The 20465-nt window shown below is 40.9% G+C and overlaps 1 protein-coding gene across 4 annotated transcripts in view; it reads right to left on the reverse strand.

Annotated features, from left to right (window-relative positions):
• Positions 1–4731: 4731 nt before the first annotated feature.
• CSRNP3 (cysteine and serine rich nuclear protein 3) overlaps positions 4732–20465 on the reverse strand; it is a 172341-nt gene continuing 156607 nt past the window's right edge. For 2 of the 4 annotated variants that reach the window (XM_088022132.1, XM_088022133.1), the window contains 3 exons: positions 7871–8167; positions 5488–5805; positions 4732–5451 (listed from right to left, as the gene is read on the reverse strand). In XM_088022132.1, coding sequence (XP_087878258.1) covers positions 4732–5451; positions 5488–5805; positions 7871–8167 — 1335 coding nt within the window. Of the gene's footprint in view, positions 5806–7870; positions 8168–20465 lie in introns of all 4 variants that reach the window. The other 2 variants (XM_088022135.1, XM_088022134.1) reach the window with 2 other exon arrangements.

The raw sequence follows: 20465 nt of genomic DNA on the forward strand, positions 1-20465 counted from the left end.
TAGAAGTAAAGGTGATTATTTTCCACATCATTGTTTCAAAGTTTTCCCGGAATGTTTCCTGGTTTATATATGAGTCAACCAGCTTTGGAAACTATCCGGTAGGAGTTTGCTAGTATAAATTTAGCATCGCTTATATAGACCTAACACTGAAGAAGCAATTAGCTGAAAATCTCTTTTTCATTCGATTCAGTTGCTCTAGCTGAGTCTAGATTTAATTCAGAAATTTTGGACAGGGGGAGAGGAAAAGAAGAGCATCCAGTGAATTTCATTAATTTAGGGAAAAGAAGTATCCTTTTAGTTACAATTTGAATATAATTAGACAAGAATTGATGTCACTTTTTCTAATTCGTGATATAAAATCACCAGTTAAAAGAATTACAGTGAGGAATTCTTAATCTCAGGAAACAAACTGAGGGTTGCTGGAGTGGTGGGGGGTGGGAGGGATGGGGTGGCTGGCTGATAGACACTGGGGAGGGTATGCGCTATGGTGAGCGCTGTGAATTGTGCAAGGCTGTTGAATCACAGACCTGTACTTCTGAAACAAATAATACATTATATGTTAAAAAAAAAAAAAAAAGAAGAGGATAGCAGGAGGGGAAGAATGAAGGGGGGGAAATCGGAGGGGGAGACGAACCATGAGAGACGATGGACTCTGACAAACAAACTGAGGGTTCTGGAGGGGAGGGGGGTGGGGGGATGGGTTAGCCTGGTGATGGGTATTGGGGAGGGCACGTTCTGCATGGAGCACTGGGTGTTATACGCAAACAATGAATCATGGAGCACTACATCAAGTACTAATAAGGTACTTTGTGGTGACTAACATAACATAATAAAAAAAAAGAACAACAACAAAAAGAATTACAGTGAGGCTTGATTATTTCATGCCACTCCTCTTTTTACCCACTTAGAACACTTCCTCTAGCAGAGTAGGTGTTCTATAAATATTTGTTGATAGAGTTGATACTTAGTAAATTCTAAATATCAAGACCAAAGAATTATAAACTTGTACAATATCGAAGTTTAATTAGAGAACCAATGATATATCAATGTATAGGAAATAAATCATGATCTATTTCCCTGTTTAATGATAACCAAAGCAGAATTTTGCTGGGATATCATCTGTTAGAATGTAAAAAGTATAAAGAACATAATCACTTATAATCTCTTAGCTTCTTGATTATTTTGTGGCGAGTGTTTCTGTAATTCATAGAGGTTTTTTTTTTTTTTTTTTGCGGGGGGTTATTGCTGGGCCATAAATGATTGTGAAGATTTTATGACTCGAATAATATTCACTTCACATTTTATATGTGGCTGGTACACTGGGAAAAATATAGTTTTATCACAAAGAAAAGAATGACTTTTAAAAAAGTAACTATATTATTCAGCTAACAAAAGACATGAGTCGAACACGTTTTACTTATGTCTTAATAATCAATGATTAAACGATGGGCGGTGGGGAACTTAAGTAAATCTCTTTCGTTGACTTCTTTCTCCCAAAGGAAACCTAGAATGACAAAGGAAATGCAAGCTGCTCCAGCCACTTGATTTGCAAATCAATCTGGTCTGGATTATAACTGGGAATTAAGTCCCAATAAAAAGCACAGGGCTGGTGCTAAAACAACAGGGACCAAAGCACGAAGCTTTGCCATTGGCAGTCAATGACTAAAAAGCCGCATGTCAGAAAAAGACAGAAATTTGGTGAGATATACTATGGGGGCAATACAACAGCTGCAGGTCAGGTGTCACTGTGTCTCAGTGTAAAGATCTTAAGTATCCCAACTGGCTGCATCTAGCTTGATCCCCATTTTAAAAAGCTTAGAAAAACTGTAGCGCTCTCCTGGCATGTGGGCAGTTTTTGTTGAATAGAAGGGCTATTAACGGAAAAAAAAAAGTCAGATGGAACACAGTGTTCTCTCAGCATTTCTGGGAAAGGAAGTAACAATGAAATGAATCCATCATTAATATTATTTGCAACTTTGACCCGACATTTTCAAACTATAGCTTTACAAATTATCCTCTTTTCTAGACCTTTTTTGATCATAAAACGGCATCCAGTCCTAAGGTAGGGAAAAAATACAGTGTTTATTATTGGCCATAGCCTAAAATCTGTCATTCTCCCGTGTGTAGTATACATCATGTGCGTGCGTGCGTGCGTGCGTGTGTGTGTGTGTGTGTGTTTTAATAGGTAATCTGTGTATGTAGTTTGTGGGAGATGTTTAGGGGTTAGGTTATGTGTATGAAAATTTGTAATGGAATTCATGCTTGGAAAGTTAATCCTTCTGTGCCCAGTGACTTTCAACTCCAATTGGACAGGGGAAAAACCTCTGATTTTTTTTTTTTTGTTTACATGTTTCTAGGTTAAGCATCCTTTTGGAAATGAAGCTACAAAACAGAGACCTACCCAAACAAACAAGTAGGCGTCAACCTTCTTGCAAAAACAAAGCTGAACCAAATTAAGTATCTATCCTTGCAGAAACTGGACTGACATTCTACCCTTCAACTTGGCCCCAGCCAGTCTCTTCTCCCCTCGCCACCGTCTGTGTTCTAAGAATATGCTGACTGCTTCACAAGTAAGTATTTCAAGGGCTTGTAATGGTCCAGCAAATAGGGCCCATGTGGTTTTTTCACATGCCTAAATGAAGGAACAGTAGCCTCTTGTCATTTTTCTTTGGGCCTGTGCTCTTTAGATTGTATTGGTAAGGGAAACAGTTTTGTAAACCAAGCACTAAAAAGTGTAACTTTGTAGACAACGTGAGACATACTATTGAGATTTGAACAAAAACCCCAATCTGATTAACCCAAAGGGCTTATCATTCAAGAGTCACATGCCTGCCCTCCTCACTGCTACTTCCATAAGGACACACCCAAAGCTCCTTTAATGTTAACATTAATGGTTATAAATCTGGCCCCCTGGAGAGGGGAGAGAGGGCAGGACCGACCGCAAAGAGGAAGGAGCTGCCCCGGGAGACATGTTTTCCCCAAACCAAGTTTTAGCAGAAACTTTTCCACTGGAGGACTTTCTTGAGATCAAACATTTTTAAGTTCAATGAAATAAAATAGTATTTTTTAAAGAATTGAGAGCTACCATATATTTATATCCATATTTCTAAACACCTAAGTCTAGAAGACATAAAAATTAGCGATGCAGTCACTGAAGAGCAAGGCATGTCCACATTTCAAAGAGGCATAAAATGTGAAATGCTGTAACAACAGAAGGTTGAAAATATGAAACAGACTTAGCATAGTCATATTGCATTGGGAGGGGAAGGTAGAACACACTAGTTAGGTACCTAAATTAATGTACAGGAAAACGGGATCTTAGAAGTCCTCCGACGAACCAAGTGCAGATAATCTAAAGGTGGGGAGTGCATGTTTTAATTTCTATCTGTCCCCTTTAATAAGAGAACATGAGGTAATTAGAAAGTATTCAACGCATTCTGGACTGTTTTGCTAATTGTCCCAGGCAAGAGAAATCAAAACGCTTCAGAAAAGTAAGGCCTAGTTGAGTATTTGGGTAGAGGCCCCCTTCAATCAGCTAGTCACTAAAAGGAAATCTCCTTATATACTCATTTTGTAGAGATGGATTGATCACGCAGTAGAAAAGGCTGGTTGCTGAGGATGTGTCTCTTCCAGGTTTCTTCTGCCTCCTCTGCTTTTACCGAGTTAGGTCTTCAGAGTGGCGAAGGAAAATAGGTCATTTTTCCTTCATAAAGTATCATTGGATGATTCCTCTATATTAATTATATGAACTTTATAATAGTTACAAATTAAAAAAAATTTCTTTTTTAATTTTTCATCTCAAAGAGTTCTCAGTCCCCACCCCTCACAAGGTACCATGAAGGGGCACTAAAGTGCATTTGGATGTAGGGGAGTAGAGTTTAAAGGTGCTGTCCAAGCTAAGAACCAAGATGATGCTGTTTAAAAAAGAAAGGCAATTCCTTCTACCTCCAACTCTGGAGTCAGCTGAGGGAGGGCAATGATTAGACCCTCACCAGAGGATTGTCCTAACTCTTAACTTTAGAGAAAACTGTGTAAGGACCTGCACATATAGACTCATTTATTTGTCCAAAATAGCAAAAATAGGCCTATTTCACCCTTAAGAAAGTATTTGCAAATCTGATCAGTCATGATCATAAAAACGTGAATGGATTCCAGACGCAATCCATGTGGGCATGCGCGGTGGTACTAACTATGCGTCTTCAGCTTAAAAGAACATGCTGCTGTTCATTTTCATCAAAACGTGACTTCTAACTACCATGAATAAAATACACATGGAACGATTAAATCTTTTTCTTACAATAATTACTTTTACATTAAAAAGTCACCATCATCTTCAGATTTATCGAAAATTAGGACTCTAAATCTTATTACTTCCCAGTCTCAGTTAACAATCTTGCACAGGCCCGATAATCCAAAACTTGGAGCTCTGATCTACACAGCTTGGCAGGTTTCACACAGTTTGACAGGTAGGCAACTGTGAGCTATGCTTTTTTAAAATTAGCATTTTTCTATCAAAACAGTCTGAAATCTTTTAAAATCCTCATAGAGACCGTATTTGTGCAACGCCACAGTTCACGTAGCTAGAAAGGAGAAAACGAAATGCAGTCTGGAAAATTCGCCGAAGTCCGGGTGTTCTTGGTCCTCAGTTTAAAAAAACCACGGGCCCAGGAAATCGAATGAAATACAGGGCTTTCGGTAAGAGAAGGGGTGGTCCTAGGAGGATCTGAGCTACTAAACGGGGACGGTCTCAACCACGGGTGATTTGATGCACTCTTCGTGCAATCTGCTCTTTTCTGCCAGGCTCAAAGAATTCTCCGCAGGGTGCTCTGAAATGTGACTGTCGCCATTCAACGCGGAGACAAACCCTTCCTGGGAGGGGCCTTTCAAGTATGAGTGAAATTCCACTTGAGGATGACTGGACCTGGGTTCGGAATATAAGCTATTGCAGGGCACACCGCTGTCACTTTCTGCGGAGGAGCAGCAAACGATGACAGAGGGGTTGGCGGCCGGGTAGTGGGGGGCGCCGTAGGCCTCTTCAGCGTGCCGGGCATAGTCCACAAACTGCTCCGGGGTCATGGTGTAAGGCACCAGCGACAGGGTACCGGTTTTCACAGGGTCTCTTTCCGAATAGCTCTCGGAGATCTGGTGAGGCGTTCCTGGAAGGTGGCTATCGATTTGGTAATACAGAGTTGAAGAGTTGGCATAAAAAGAAGCATTTTTCGCGTGCCCTTCGTGGACGGCCGAGCCATCGGAGTAACAGAGGACGGAAGGGAGCGGGACGACTTCCGCATGGGTGCCCAAACCTTCCACGAAGCTGTCCCCCTTCTCGTCGTCGTCGTCGTCGTCGTCCTCCTCCTCCTCCTCCTCCGACTCACTAGGCGCCAGGCTCTGCGTGCTGGAATCGGTGACCCCGCTGCAGAAGCTGCTGCCGTCCTCCTCCTCCTCCTCCTCCTCCTCTTCCTCCTCCTCCTCCTCCTCCTCCTCCGCCTCCCCTTGGCAGTCTAACTCCTCGGCCGACTGCAGGTGCAGCACGGCGGCCTGGGGCTCCGTCTCAATCTCGAAATTGTCCGCGATGGAATATTCCACCGAGTGCGCCACGGGGCCCATGGAGCTACTGTGAGCGCTTATGTCGCCGTGGCAGCCGTTCAGCGTGGGGATCTGCTGCTCCCGGGTTTTCTCCAGTTCAAGTTTCATGATCGTGTGCAAAAAGTGAGTCCGGACACGGATTGGATTAAATTCAATTCTACCTGCTGTGTTACTACATCCTTCTTTAGTGCAGCCGCATGGGAAAGACATTCGATCCACCTTGGAAGGAAGAACACAGATTAGCGCCGTGGAACTCTTACAGACCCAAGACAACTCCAGCACCTCTCCGCAACCCCTTTGAATCTGGCATCACTTAATCCCACTCGCGCCAGAACCAGTGATAATCACACTGCAAAGAAACGAAGAGGGCAAGTGAAGACTGCAAATGTCTTAAGCGTCAGCCTGGGCTTAAAACCTGTATTCAAAATAAAAATGAGTCATGGCTGTAAGTGTGGCGTTTTAGTTCACGGACCCCCCCCCCCCCCGTGCTTTCTTCTCTCCCCGTTCTCCCCTCCCCCTCCTTTCTCCCCAGCCTATTACTTTTGCTCCTGTATTTTCAAAGTCTCTCCTTTCCCCAGGCTCCCTTCACTTCCGCAGCACGCGGCCTCACATGCCCAATGTTAAACGACACAAATTTACTGCCCCATCCCTACCTGCTATTTTTAATCTAGAGGACATTTTCCATACTAGCCATCCCCCTCTTCTTGGCTTATTATAAAATGAACTTTTCTGCCCAACATGGCCAGATTGACACCACTTAGTCTCATGTAGCCTGATAGTTCGTTCTCCTTGGTTTTCCTTCCATTTGTTTGGATCCCTGGTCCACGGTGTCCTGCAGGGCTGGGACCGTTGTGCCCACTTATGACTCTGGCTGGTGGACCCATGCATTTAGGTCCTGGCTCTCGGCTGCCCCTCCCCACTCCAGGAGGCTATAAGCTTCTTGAGGGAAAGGGAGGCTCATGTCACTGACATCCCAGAATTAGAGCGACTGGGCTCTGTTGGCAGAGTGTTTGGTGTTTGGGTTCACCTAGCGTGGCGGGACTGAACTCGTTGCTCAGGTGATCATAGGTGGAATTCTCGGCAATCCAAGGGCCCTCCCAAGACCTTTGCTAAATTGCTACCAATTAAGCTGTATGCAGACCAGAGCACGGGCCCCCAGAAAGAACCAGCCCCGCCTGCCACCTTATCCAGGCGCAGGGAATGTCCTCTGTCACAGAGGAGAAGGCACACTCAGCACAGTCATCCTGGTTTCAGTAAAAAGTAATGGCAGGGGGCAGAGCCAGAGTCTATAACTGTTTTCTTACTCATGAATCCCTTTTCTGTTAATCCACTTTAAGCAACTGTTTAGCGGATGAGAACTAGCCTCTTTTTTTTTGCCTGCCTGAGTGGCTGTCCTTATCAAAAAAAGGCAAGTTTCCTCATAAAATAATGACACCTAGCCAATCATGGAGCATAAATCATACAGACGTACGGGGACTTGAGGATCGTCTGGTCCCTGGGTTGGTAAACTCTTCCTTTTTTTTTTTTTTTTTTGGTAAAGGGCCAGAGAAGAAATATTTTAGGTTTTGTGGGCCCTACAGTGTCCCTGGCAACTACCCACTGCCGCTGTAAAAGCACTGACAGTGGTCACAGACGACACCAAAACAGACAAACAAAGAGACGCAAAATGGCTGGGCTTCGCTCAGATGTTATTTACAGGAACGGGTGGCAGCCAGATTTGTCCCGTGAACCACAGTTTGCCAACTGCCCGTTCAGGACAGCCCTCTCATTTTTGAGATAAGGAAACTGAGCCCAGAAAGCTTACCTGACTTGCCAATTTCACACAGCTGGCGGAAAGCAGAGCCAGGAGTAGAACTCCATTTTCTTAAGTCCCAGTCTTGTCATTTTCCCACCAGTGTGTGCCATCACTCACCTATCGTCGCTTCGTACCCGGTCGATGGATCCGGGAACACAAACTCCTATGTCAGAGATGTCGCGATCTCTCTGAGTGCTTGTAAAAACCCACAATACGCTGTTACAATAAATGAATCCAAGAGGAAATAATTCTGATGGACTAAGCTACAGCTTGGGTTGCCTCTCACATCGTATCTTATTTGTATCAGCGTATTATGTACACCCAGAAATGTCCCTGACTTGGTATTTCTCTCTTCTTGAGCCGTAGGTCGTGCCTTGCTGCAAAATTTCTTCCTATACGGGAGCAACTTCTTTCTCTGTCACGTGGGGGGGGTGGGGGGTGGGGGGTATGAGGTCTCCTCTTGGGAGTCCGTGAAATCTAGATCCTTACCTGACACTTAATGCCTGCCAGGCTGCAGGTACAAGTTTCTGGATCACAGAATACTCGGCAGTCGCAGCCACAGTCCTCTCTCGACAGGCGGATGGCACGCAGTTCGTGCTTTTCTTCCACATCAATCTTTTTCACCCCCGAGGCCCGCAGCAGTGCTCTCCTTTTTTTCGTCGGCAGGGGTTGTAGAAAGAAGTACTCGTCTACCTCTGTGTTGTCTAAATCAATATCATCATCAGAAATGTCATCCACGGTAAGAGTGCTAGCTTCTTCAGATTCCACTGTGCCATTCTTGGTCATCTGGAAACACGAAGCAGCAAATACACTTAGCATCGGCAGGGTCTCAGATCCCTACTTTTACCCGTGGTAGAATAAAACTATTATAAAACATCATGTCCCCATAATCCAGAGTGTTTGTGGGTCATCTTATTTCCTTTTATTTTTCTCTTTGGAGAAGTCACAGGAAAGAAAAAGGAAGGCGTCAAAATGATAGGCTTTTAAATGCACTGGTAACAGAAGACTTAATTGGAACTCTGAACCTCCTAATGTAAGGAGTTAGAGTGTTTAGCCAGTGCGATGTGAAAAAGGCCAAAGGTTACAGATGACCATTAGGGAAAGCTATCTTTAGACTCAGTTCGCGATGGGCAGCCCTGCTGGTGGAATAAATGTGTCCTTGTTCAGAGGTGATAGCATCTCAGTGGAAGCCACTGCCACCTAAATCAGCAAACATGTCCTTGAAATAACCACTCTGTCTTTTGGGGCGCCAGCAAAACCGTGAATGAGGAAATAACATCGTGCTGCACTGTGCTATTGGGATTACAAACACGGTTACCCTACAGGACATTCCAAGAATGAGGGCTGGATATGAAGTAATCAGTCAGGTCAGTGTGCTATCAGAAAGACACGGAGCAAAGAGCAGTGCCGGGAGGCTCTCACCAACGGGCACCCGAAACAATAAACTCAGCCCTCAAAGGACTTCCCGGGAACCTGTGCCCAAAGCAATAGCTTCTGCATCATAGCTCATGTGGACAGCTATGGCTCATCTACTCATAACTATTCTGTCTGCTTCTATTTATATTTCTTTTCTAAATTAATTTCATCCATCAGGAAACCCTGAATCAGTGTTTCACTTCTTACTGTTAGGCCAGCACATATTATGTTTCCTTCATAAAAAAGCACTTAGAAAGAGACATTTTCTCTGAATATGAGCGAGAAACATATCCTGAGAAGTGGCACAGGAATAAATGTAGAAACGCCATAAGGGCTTACTCTAAATATAGAAGCTATTTTGATTCTTTAATTTTTAAATTTTTTATTTCATAAACTTCATTACTTGTAATTATTACCATGCCACTTTTAAAAATTTATTTATTTGATGGGGGTGGACAGAGGCAGAGGCAGAGCTAGAAGCAGACTCCCCACTGAGCCGGGAGCCCCACGTGGGGCTTGGTCCCAGGACCCCGAGATCATGACCTGAGTCGAAGGCAGACACTTAACTGACTGAGCCACCCAGGCGCCCCCATGCTATTTTTTTTTTAATCTTAACAACAGTTCAGTTATTCCACAGTTAAAATACTCAGACATCAGACATCATCCTTTGATCTTCATAGGAGAAAGTCCAACATTCAGATAAAAATATTTATTATTGACCAAAAACCACAAACTGGAAAACTCTGAATACATTGGAAAACAAGTAGAAGACTGGTCTTTACCCTCAAGAAGAGGAAATAATACAGTAGCAAGTGTATATTAATATATATTACAGAGGGCCTCTGAACTGCATTTTCAAATGCCACTAAATTATATTTTTTGAATAATTAAGAGCCTAAGTCTGTGTTCTTGCAACAATGGGCCTTCCCCTTTATGGGGTTTTGCTTCTCAGTGGGATCTGCAAATGCATTTCCTTTGTTGGCATTTCTTTATGCCATATTGGCTACGCTGTTTCCACGTTTCTGTGATGTCCACTACTAGGATGTTACTTTGATTGATAGCTGTTATCATTTTTGTTAATTCTTATTTGCTAATAGAAGTATAAGCATCTTTCTATCTATGAAGATCTGATTTCCTAGGAAATTCAAGTGTGCAATTAGCTAGCACATATTCAACCCTCTGTGATAGGTAATGCTGCATTAACAAATAGGAAGCATTACCTTTCCCATCTTGTCACTTTGTGGCATTTAGATTTGTTTTCATTAATTCTTGGCCTGTCTATGTGAGCCGTGTCAAGGTCTGACTCCATAGCTCACGTAGAACACCCAGGACCTGGTGAGCATGATTCATTTTAGTATTTCTTTCCTACTTACTCTCCGTGTTCTATCTTTATGCTCCCTCGTGCAACCGGTAACATCACAAAACAATGAAAAACCCTCCATTTTATATCAACAGGTCCTGATTTTTTAAAAAATAAACGGTTGCTAATATATCAGTGAAAATTGTTAGGGGGATATGAATTAGCAATTGGCATCTAAAAATTAAAAAAAAGCTATCTCGAATAGAGATGATGGTTATTCCAAATATAAGTGCTCTTAGAAATACAATCTGTGCCTCTTATTCCCACGTATTTAAATTACAATAAACAATTTCATTTCAAGATAAAAATCCAATTAAGAATCTAAAAACTCTTCACACAGAGCTACATACTGTTTTCGATCTCATTTAGGAACCCACAGGGGCCCTAATCTAGATTTCAAAATCTTGTGTTAACATTGAGGTGATCTGGCAAGGTTTTCTCCTCACCTCCCCACTATCACCTTTGTCATTTCTTTTTTTTTTTTTTAAGTTTTATTTATTTATTTTATTTGAGAGAGAGAGAGACAGAGTGTGAAAGCAGGGGGAGGGGCAAAGGGAGAGAGAGAATCCCAAGCATACTCCCTGCTGAGCACAGAGCACCATGGGGGGCTAGATCGCACGACGCTGAGATCATGACCTGAGCCGAAATCAAGAGTCAGATGCTTAACTGACTGAGCCACCGAGGCACCCCTCATCTCTGCCATTTCTAATGAAGATTGGAAATATTTGAGTTCATCCTAGTCAGTTGCCTTTTCTCCCCTTCCTCATAGTTTCTGGTGTGGTAGCCATTGAGAGATACTCTCTACCTCCCTAGCTGCTCCTGTGGTCTGTGCCCATTTGCTCCTTTAAAACCCAGGCCAAACCTACCAAGTTTAAATGCTCTTTAAAATTGGAGCATTATATAGATTATTTTCAAAAGCATCTTCTCATATTAGAGCAATAGGGAAAAAAGTCAGTGAGCTCCCTATTTCGGGGCACAACTCATGTCCACCATGCTCTCAAGATCTGGAGCAAAGAAACCAGAGTCTTCAAGACTGCCTCACCTACATTTCCTGACTTGTTTACCACCCATTTTCACAAGAATAGTCATTCTGTACATTTCTTTCTCACCCCCTGCCCTACTTTATTGAAACATAATTGACCTGGAACATTGTGTAAGCTGAAGGTGTGTGTGTCAATTTAATACACTTGTATATTGAATAATGAATACCACTGTAGCATTAGCTGATATTGCCATCGTATTACATAATTACCACTTCTTTTTTGTGATGGGACCATTTCAGATGTACTCTCTTGGCAACTTTCAAGTATGTAACACAGTATTGTGAGCCACAATCACCATGCTGGACATGAGATCTCCAGAACGTATTCATCTTATAACTAGAAGTTTATAGCCTTTGACCAACATCTCCCCATTTCCCTTACTTTCCAGCTCCTGGCAACCACTATTCTACTCTCTATTTATATGAGTTCTGCTTTTTTAGGTTCCACATGATTCATTTTAGTATTTCTTTCCTACTTACTCTCCGTGTTCTATCTTATAGAACTTATACCACATTTGTCTTTCTTTGAGTTACTCCACTTAGCATAATGCCCTCAAGGTCCATCCATTTGTCGCAAATGGCAGGATTTCTCATGGCTGGATAAGACTCCGTTGCATATATATAACATTTCTCTCTGTCAACATGAGTGTTACCTTTAAATGTCTTTTCTCTATCTCAAAATAGATTCATTGAATTTTCAGGCTTTAGTTCATCAGATGCAGTAATGAGGCCCAGATTAATTGTGACCTCTCCAATGCACGCTTAGGGTACCTAATTCCCTGACCCCTATTTAATATGCTTTTCCCTGTACCTTAAGGTTCCAAGTTTCTGATGGTAGACAATGCAGTGCTGGAACTCTTACATGGAATTAAACACAATGTATCTAAAAATCTGTTCTGTTTATTAAAAAAAAAGGCATACAGAGTAATGAGCACATTCAAAGGAATGTTCCTTTTTGAGATAGATACCTTAGAAGACGGTCTGGGACGTGGACCATTTCTAGTTCAGTGCTCTTTCCCCAAAGTAACATTGACTTCCCAAGAGCTAAAAAAAAACTTGCCAAAATGTGGTTTAATTACACTGTGGTTAACTACCAAATAATGCTGGCCCTCAAACATGCTTTTGTTTCTGTGTACCTGTGTGTAAAAAGAGAGAGAGCTTGGAGGTGAGGATGAAAGGGAGGTGGGGGAGATATGAGATGAGATTAACAATATTAATAAGAGGGGCGCCTGGGTGGCTCAGTCACTAAGCTTCCGCCTTCGGCTCAGGTCATGATCCCAGGGTTCTGGGATCGAGCCCCGCATCAGGCTCCCTGCTCCGTGGGAAGCCTCCTTCTCCCTCTCCCCCTCCCTCTGCTTGTGTTCCCTCTCTCGCTGTGTCTCTCTCTGTCAAATAAATAAATAAAAACTTAAAAAAAAAACCTATAACAATATTAATAAGAGCAGTTTTTACTCTGCGTGCCTGGCGCTGCTCTAAGCACTTTACCTGCATGAACTCATTTAGCGTCACAAAAATCTCATTAGGTAGATATTATCATTATACTCATTTAACCGATGAGGAAACTGAGGCACAGGGTGCTAAATAACTTGTCCAAGATCACAAGCAGTAACGGTGGGCACCAAGTCACAATCTTAGATATTTGACTCCACGGCTTGTGCTCTTAATTACCATGATATTACGTATATACACTGCTTTTATATATTAAAGTATATTGAATAGTCTTTGTGCTTACTTTGCATTTAAGCATTAGGTATGTCAGAGCACAAGATACAGGTGTTGATCTCAACGGATTGGAGTAAAGAGATGAGGAATCTAGTAATTTTTATCCAGTTCATAGGGATTTTCTAGCTGAGAGTGAACACAGGGCACCTGGGGGTGCTGGTGGTGGGGTGAGGAAGGAAGACTTCCACATCTAAGCTAAACTCTGAAGATGGAGTAGCAGTGAGATGATCAAGTGGGGGCAGAAGGCGTTCCACACTCAGCAACAATATAGTTTCAAAGGTCTAAGATGGAACAGAGCATGGTGTTTTATTGGCCTACAAATTATTCAGAACACTGGACTTGTGCAGGATCACTTCCTGTCTTGGTCCATAAGCAAAGAACAAAAAGTAAATAAATTGTAGGCCTCTAGAGAGTAGCTCCTCTGTTCCCCTGCCTTAGTCACCTTAGAAAGGTGATAAGTAATGACCTAAATCAGGATTTGATTAAATGATCTTTATCTTTAGATTTATCCTATGTGTGTGTATTTATTTATATTATATTGGAAGAACATCAAGGTCAAAGACTCGTGTGTGTGTGTGTGTGTGTGTACGTACCATTGCTTGCTTTGTTCCAGGAATGATAATTAAGATGAGACTTAGTTCTTGAGTCACTGTGTAAACTTGTCCAGACTCATTCTACAATTGAAAGGACTATAACTTTCTATAAATAGAATGTAAACATCTTAATTTTGCAAATCTGTCTGATTTGTACTGATAAGTATGAACAAATAGTTCATGAGCCCAATAGAGTAAAACCTTTGCCCATCTAAATACACTTGAAGGATGGGATACATTACTGTCAGATTCAGTGGAATGAGTCTCAGACTGTGTTAGGTCAAGCACAGGGCAACGGGGGCTCAAATGAAAGTCAGCATTCAACCCCCTGCCTTTTTTTTTTTTTTTTTGCCATGTCATGTGGGGATGAATTCCACCATAAATGTGGATTTACTAAAATGTTAAAAACAAGACCAAAACCAACAAAAATAAAAACACCCCCTTTCAGCAGTTAAAAGGTATTCTTAGTAATAAAGTCTCCTGGTTATTACAGAGTTATTGGCACATGTAAAAATGACAGTGGAAAGAAATCAGAATATGAAAATAATTCAATTCCACAAACACTGATTACTGCTTATTATAGTGATGATAATGATGTTGAGAATGACCCAAGCCACCATATACTGAAAACCAGTCACTGGCCTCTAACTTTATATAAATTATCTCATCTAATTTGTACAACAATCTTATGAAATATTTTTTTAATAGTTGAGAAAATTGGAGCCTTGAGAAGATAATTTGCCAAAGTCCAGCTAGCGACTGCACTGAGAATCAAACTCAGGTCTATTTGACCTCAAAGCTAAAGCCAGGCTCTTAAGAGCAGGTTAGAGTAAGAATTCTTAGGGCAATAGCAGAACCCTACACAGAAGGGGAAAACAGGGGTATGGTTGCAGCCACATTCCAAGAGCTGATCCCAGTGCTATGGGGTAGCAGACAAAAGAGCAGTACAAGCTTCCTTAGACTTAGCTCATTCAGAAATGAAAAATATGGTTCAGACACAGAGAACAAGAGTTCAGAACAGAAGAGAACTGGAAGCAAGCTGAAGACAAATGACATTTCTCTGGGCACCTATTCTGTGAGCATGTGGTGGCAGACTTTCTAATGGAGATGTCAGCAGAGGAAACTGGTCCAAGTTCACTGTTGAACTTTCCCAGCCGACTTTCAACTCATTTACCCTGGCCTGGATTTAATTAGCATAGTATGCTGCCTAATTTTGTAATAATATATTATTTTTGGTGAGTAGCTTCATGTATATTTCTCCCAACATAATGTGCACCCATTGAGAACAGAGACCAAGTCTGTCTTTTTCACCACTGTATCCCCAGAACTTTGTTAATTGCAGTCCAACAGTAATTGATTAATAAATATTTTTGAATAAATGAATGAGTGAATGAATGAATGCATGCTTAATCACTATCCTGCCAGCCATTGTACAAGTGACAGGATTTACAGATGTATGACAGTTCTGCCATCTAAAGAGCTTCCAACCTGGTGGAGAGATGACCATGCAATAAATGTGATATAGTGCAGTAAGGGCAACAAAATATAGTGCGAGTTATAGAAGCCGCGGGGAGGAGGAAATGATAGACAAGTGAAATGGAAGGGTAGAGACAAAGACACAAAGAATTATTTAGCTCCTATTCTGATCCCACAGTCTCTATCAAGGAGAAAACCTTCAAACCAGAAACGGGAGAACAGATGTGTTAGTAAGGATTTAACATATAAACAAAGAGGTGGGGAGACAGTGAGATAGTACTCAGCTGTTTTATGTAAGAAACCCCAGGTCCAGGCCATTCACGCTCTCGAGCAATAAAAAAGCTTGAAGCTATGGTTGCTCAGTCTAATATGTGTGAGGCGCTATGGGGAAAGATATCAAAAGATAATCAAAATGGGAGTGAATTCTTTAGAAGAAAAACGAATTCTAGGTAATACTCTAGAAAGGATTATTTAAACAGATGGTCTCTGAATATTTGAAGAAAGAGAGCAGTGACTACTGGAGTTATCACTGAGGTCACTAAAGCGAGAATGTCCATTTGTCAAATTAGACTCCGTGCAGAACCTCAAGCTATATAAAATAGATAAAAGCAGGAGTAAGGTATAGAGCCCCGACCTCATGGAACATAACTAGAAAACCACGGATCTAGTCCCGTGATTCTCGGACAAAATTTTTCATGTTCTTTACATAGAAGGGCAAAATGCGAACTCATTAAAAAGAGTATGGTTGGATACATGAATTTTTAGTTATTTGTATAGTTGAAAATGTCTCTAATAACAGGGACACTCAGTACTCTCACATGATCGGTGAGGCTGGGAAGAGAGGTGTGCCACATACACCAATAAGTCTCAGTGGAGGTCATGGTGGGATGGTGAAAGGGAAAGTTCCCCTTTCCCCTTGAGGATCACTACTCTGAGAGGATATCCTGAACTTGACCCTGTCTTGTTAAATATAATTTTCAAATCATATGTTGGATGAAGGCTAAGGGGTGGGCTTATCACATTTGAGGATGACAACATCAGGCTTATTCAAATTAAAGAACAAACTTTATTGATCGCGCTCACGTATGTCACGTCCAGCACTAAAGAGGATTCTTGCCTGGGGATGTATAAAGTTTTAATTTATATGATGATGCTGACCTGATTTACCTGGGCTTTGTTTGTTTGCTTGCTTTTTGTTGTTGCTCTTTTACTTACATTTACATTTAATATGAACAAACAAAATGATCAAGGTCCGAAAAGCTACTGTACCTTTAGTGTATACTCAGGGATAGAGCATTCACAACTTGGGAGGGGATAATATAACACATTCCTTTATACCGGATAGATCTTCTCTGCAGTACCAGGTCCAGATCAAATACCATATTTTGTGGTAGACATTGACAAACAGCATTATATCCAGGGGAATGTAACCAGAGTGAAAAGTGTCTTAGGAGGATTAATGGGAAGAACTAAGGATGTCTAAACCTATAGAAAGAAACACATGGAGCCCACATAACCCACTTGTCAAATATTGGCATATCCATCACCATTGCTTTCAAACACTTGGAGTTTGGAGAACAGGGGCAGGATTTATTCCGTGTGCCTAGAGGGCAGAATTAGGGTCAAAAGATAGAATTAGATGGCGGCATTCTGGTCAAGGTAAAGAAGAACTTTCTAACAATTCCAACTGGATAAGTAGAATCAGCTCTCACAAAAAGCAATGTGCTCCGGGTCATCAAAGACGTGCAGTCAGTGGCTTTGTACTGGACATAGTTTTGTGCTATGAGTTGGATAGACAATCTAGTCACTAATTCTCTGGCAAACTAAGGAAAAATACTCATATTCTTTGATATTCAGTCAAATCTTATTGTATAACTCTTCTGTTCATTAGTTGTTAATTGCTGGTGGCAAACTGGAACCAATTTAATTATACCCTCAAAGAGCCAGGAAGACTGGCTTGTTTTGCCAGCCTGTAAGAATTTCAGCAACCTGAATTTACAATGTGTCTGTGGCTTACATACCACCACCAAAGTCACCAGAAAGGACGATAACATCAACATAGAAGACATGTAAACTTTCATATGTTCCGTTATCCTCCTTCTGGTTTAGACCAACATTGCTTCTTTTAGTGGTAGCTACTAAGCCAAATGAAGCCAACATTGTGCAGGTAAATATTTAACAATGGTGTCTCGGGGAAAAAAAAAAAAAAAAGAAGTTCTAATATGTTGTGTTTGTCAAGTTCCATGGTGTAAACAGTCCTCATTATAGCTGATTTCCAGCTACCACTGGGAAGATATATGCACAATACACTTTAGTGGGCTACTTTCGTGAGCTGGCTCTAGCACAGCACTGGATGCATTCCATAGTTTAATCAGGAGAATCAGTTCAGTTGACTTCTCCTGAACCAGAGGATCAACATGTATTGCATAGGAAGAATGTAAAGATTTGATGACATATGTTTGATTGTTCCATTAAAACTAAAATACCAGCAATATTTTGAAAGAACATATTCTTAAATATATTGCATTTGCCCAGGGCTGAAGCCTGGTCTCTCAGTCTCCATCACTATGGTTAGGTGTATTTTTTCTGTACTTGTCAAAATAGGTTGTACAGATGACAAGACAGGTATTTGGCAAATATCAAAGTTTTTCATTTGGTGTTGGAGCAGGCCTCCGTTTAGGAACACATTCTGGAAACACTGGCACTAACTATGCTCTTGAGCAATCTCTCCAGAGGCTAAGAGAGAAGTTCTGTAGGGATAAATGCAGTTAAAAAAAATACCATGACCGGACTTTGACCCATCTAATAAAGGACTATAGTATGATGAAATAGTTAAAGACACATACAAAAATTTGGAAACTAGATATGAGATAACAGCCTGTGTCAACCATCTCCCACAAACCCCCAGTCCTTTATATCTTCTAGAGCATTTGGGGTATTCGCCTAGAGGTTGGTAAATCACAAGACTGTTGAAGGGATATAACGAACAGGGCTGGAGGTGAAGGTGGAGAATTCTGTCGCATGGGTGAGTCACTAAGTGAATAAAGCACGACCATAAATGTAAGATTTCAAGCGAAGAAAATTTAGATAGAAATTTTTAAAAGGTTGATCATTAAAGGAAGAGTTACCACCTGGCAACTCTTGTTTTATAAAGAAAGAGAGCAAACAATGAAGCATCACTCAAGGAACACATGCATGACTGAAAAATTGGGAAAACTATATAACTCTGGGAAGTAGTTGGAAATGGTACCAGAGTGGAGCCAGACCCTTGATCTCAGAAAGGAGAAAGAGAACAATCAAAGTTGAAAAAACGTTGAGAAGGAGAGCCAGTCAAGGCTGTGAAAGCTAAATTAAATTTCCTAGAACAAGGTAGTAGAATCCAGTAAGATATAACCCAGAGGCAGTTGGAATGCCAACGCTCTTTGGAACATGAATGGCTGCCTAATGTATTTTACAGATACATGTGAAATGGGAATAAAGGCTAATGTAATTGTTCAACAATGTGGTGCAGATGATGAAATCTAAGCACTTAATTTGGAAAAGAGTATAGTATTAAGATGACTGCCTTGATTACTGTGAAGAGTATGACATGTTTGAATGGGCTTGACAGGGAAAATGGACTATTCTCTATAATTCAGAAATCTAAAGCCAGTTATTTCTTCTAGGAACAAGCATTTTATTCATTTAGCTTTCTCTATTGATTGTTTTTTGACAATGTTTCAAACACCAACACCACTAACAAAAAAGACACTTGAACCCCCAAGTGGAATTGGACTTGTTCTACACATCTAATTGTATAGATTATTGCCCAATGTATCTAACTCATCATTTGATTAAGAGATGGATTACTCAATAAGAAGCAATGTTATAGTGAGAAACTAAATTTCTATTCTTATTTTGTTTCCAAACTATTTATTGTAAGGGAACATCAAGAAGAGGGTAGTGTATGTTTCTGTTTACTAATCTTTCACTAGGAAGGCCCCATCAGAAGGAGTGACATTGCATAAGTGGGTTCTCTATTTGGAACCTAGAGAAACAGCCTGGGAAGACTTGGAGGCACAGTGGAAAGAGAAACTTCTAGGCTGTTGGTTCTCAAATAAGGAAAAGGGAAACTACTCAGTTCCACGTCCAGTGAGTTTCCTGTGGTGTTGTATCTGGTCTCCATGGGGAGGGCTTTAGAAAGTGTCTTGCCAGACGCTACCTTCTCTCTCCTTACTCAATAGATAGTTCACAGCCACTCACAGAGGACCACCTCCAGTCAAAGACAAAGTGCAGAAGTTTATAACACTCCTTGCTTTCCTCTTTTGACCCCCTCTGTGCCAGCGACCCTACTGCTGCCCCAGTCAAAATAATGGAATCAATTTAGCTACATTTATTTTATTCCTTACTCTGGAGATATTAATATTTCAAGACAAATGTTACATGAAAAGTGAAATTTCACGTATCCGAGTGATTATTTTTGGATAGCTAATGTTTTTGGATAGCTGATTTTAGATTTTGGATAGCTAAACCTTAGACGAGTATAGTCAATGATATTTTAAAAATCATAAAAGCTAATATACTAGAGGAATTATAATTAAAACATACAACTGTTTCTTCATTCGGTCTTCTCAGATTTTTTTTAGCAAACTGGTCCACATTGCTATGATCTTTAATTAGGTTCGTGTAGTATGTTTCTGAGTTTCTAAATATTTTTAGTACAGCAACGCTAAGATCAGATCACCTTAGAATCCCATTATCTTTTTGCTTGGTATTCATTTGAAAGGAGGAATGATATCCAAATATCTTCTGTTTATATCTTCACCAAAAGGGAAAGTTGCATGTTTTCACTTATCAATGACAAACCAAGCCATGACACCCACTCGAATGACTGCCTCTCCAACTTCCAACACTAAGCACAATAAAAAAAAAAAAAAAGATGAATCAATAGGAGAATTTTTTTTGCCTCTTCTTTTCTTCTTCAGCTTATTAAAGAAAAAGCATAAAAGTAGCTGAATACAAATTATAGTATCAGAATATATGACTGCCTGATATGGAAGGTTCCTGTAGGTGTGTGACTCTTCCTAACATTCATCACACGTATAATGTACCTCAGAGTTCGCCACAATAAATCTTTTGGTTCTCAGATAGAATTATAGTCTCCCAGCTGTTAAAGACCACTGCACACAGTACCAAACCCCAGAAAGGTATGACTCCCTATAGGTACAGAGATTGTCTTTCCCAATGCCTAGGGGGGATAATCAATTAATTTTAGAATAGGAAGTAACAGGATAATATAACCAGTTTTCTACTGAGTGAGTCCGTGTTTAACATCATTGTGCTTCTTTTTCTTCAGCACACATGGTCTCATAATTTACCTATCCCACTGGGTCTTTGTTAAGATTAAATTGAATAAAGTTTACAGAATGCCTAGCAAATAAAAATCCCTTAATGAATGGCAGCCATTACTATTGTTCTGCCAATATTTGAGTTTGG

This window comes from Eumetopias jubatus, unplaced genomic scaffold, assembly GCF_037043125.1.
Source record: "Eumetopias jubatus isolate StellerSeaLion01/CBP00866 unplaced genomic scaffold, mEumJub1_p1.0 scaffold_3, whole genome shotgun sequence".
NCBI lineage: Eukaryota > Metazoa > Chordata > Mammalia > Carnivora > Otariidae > Eumetopias > Eumetopias jubatus.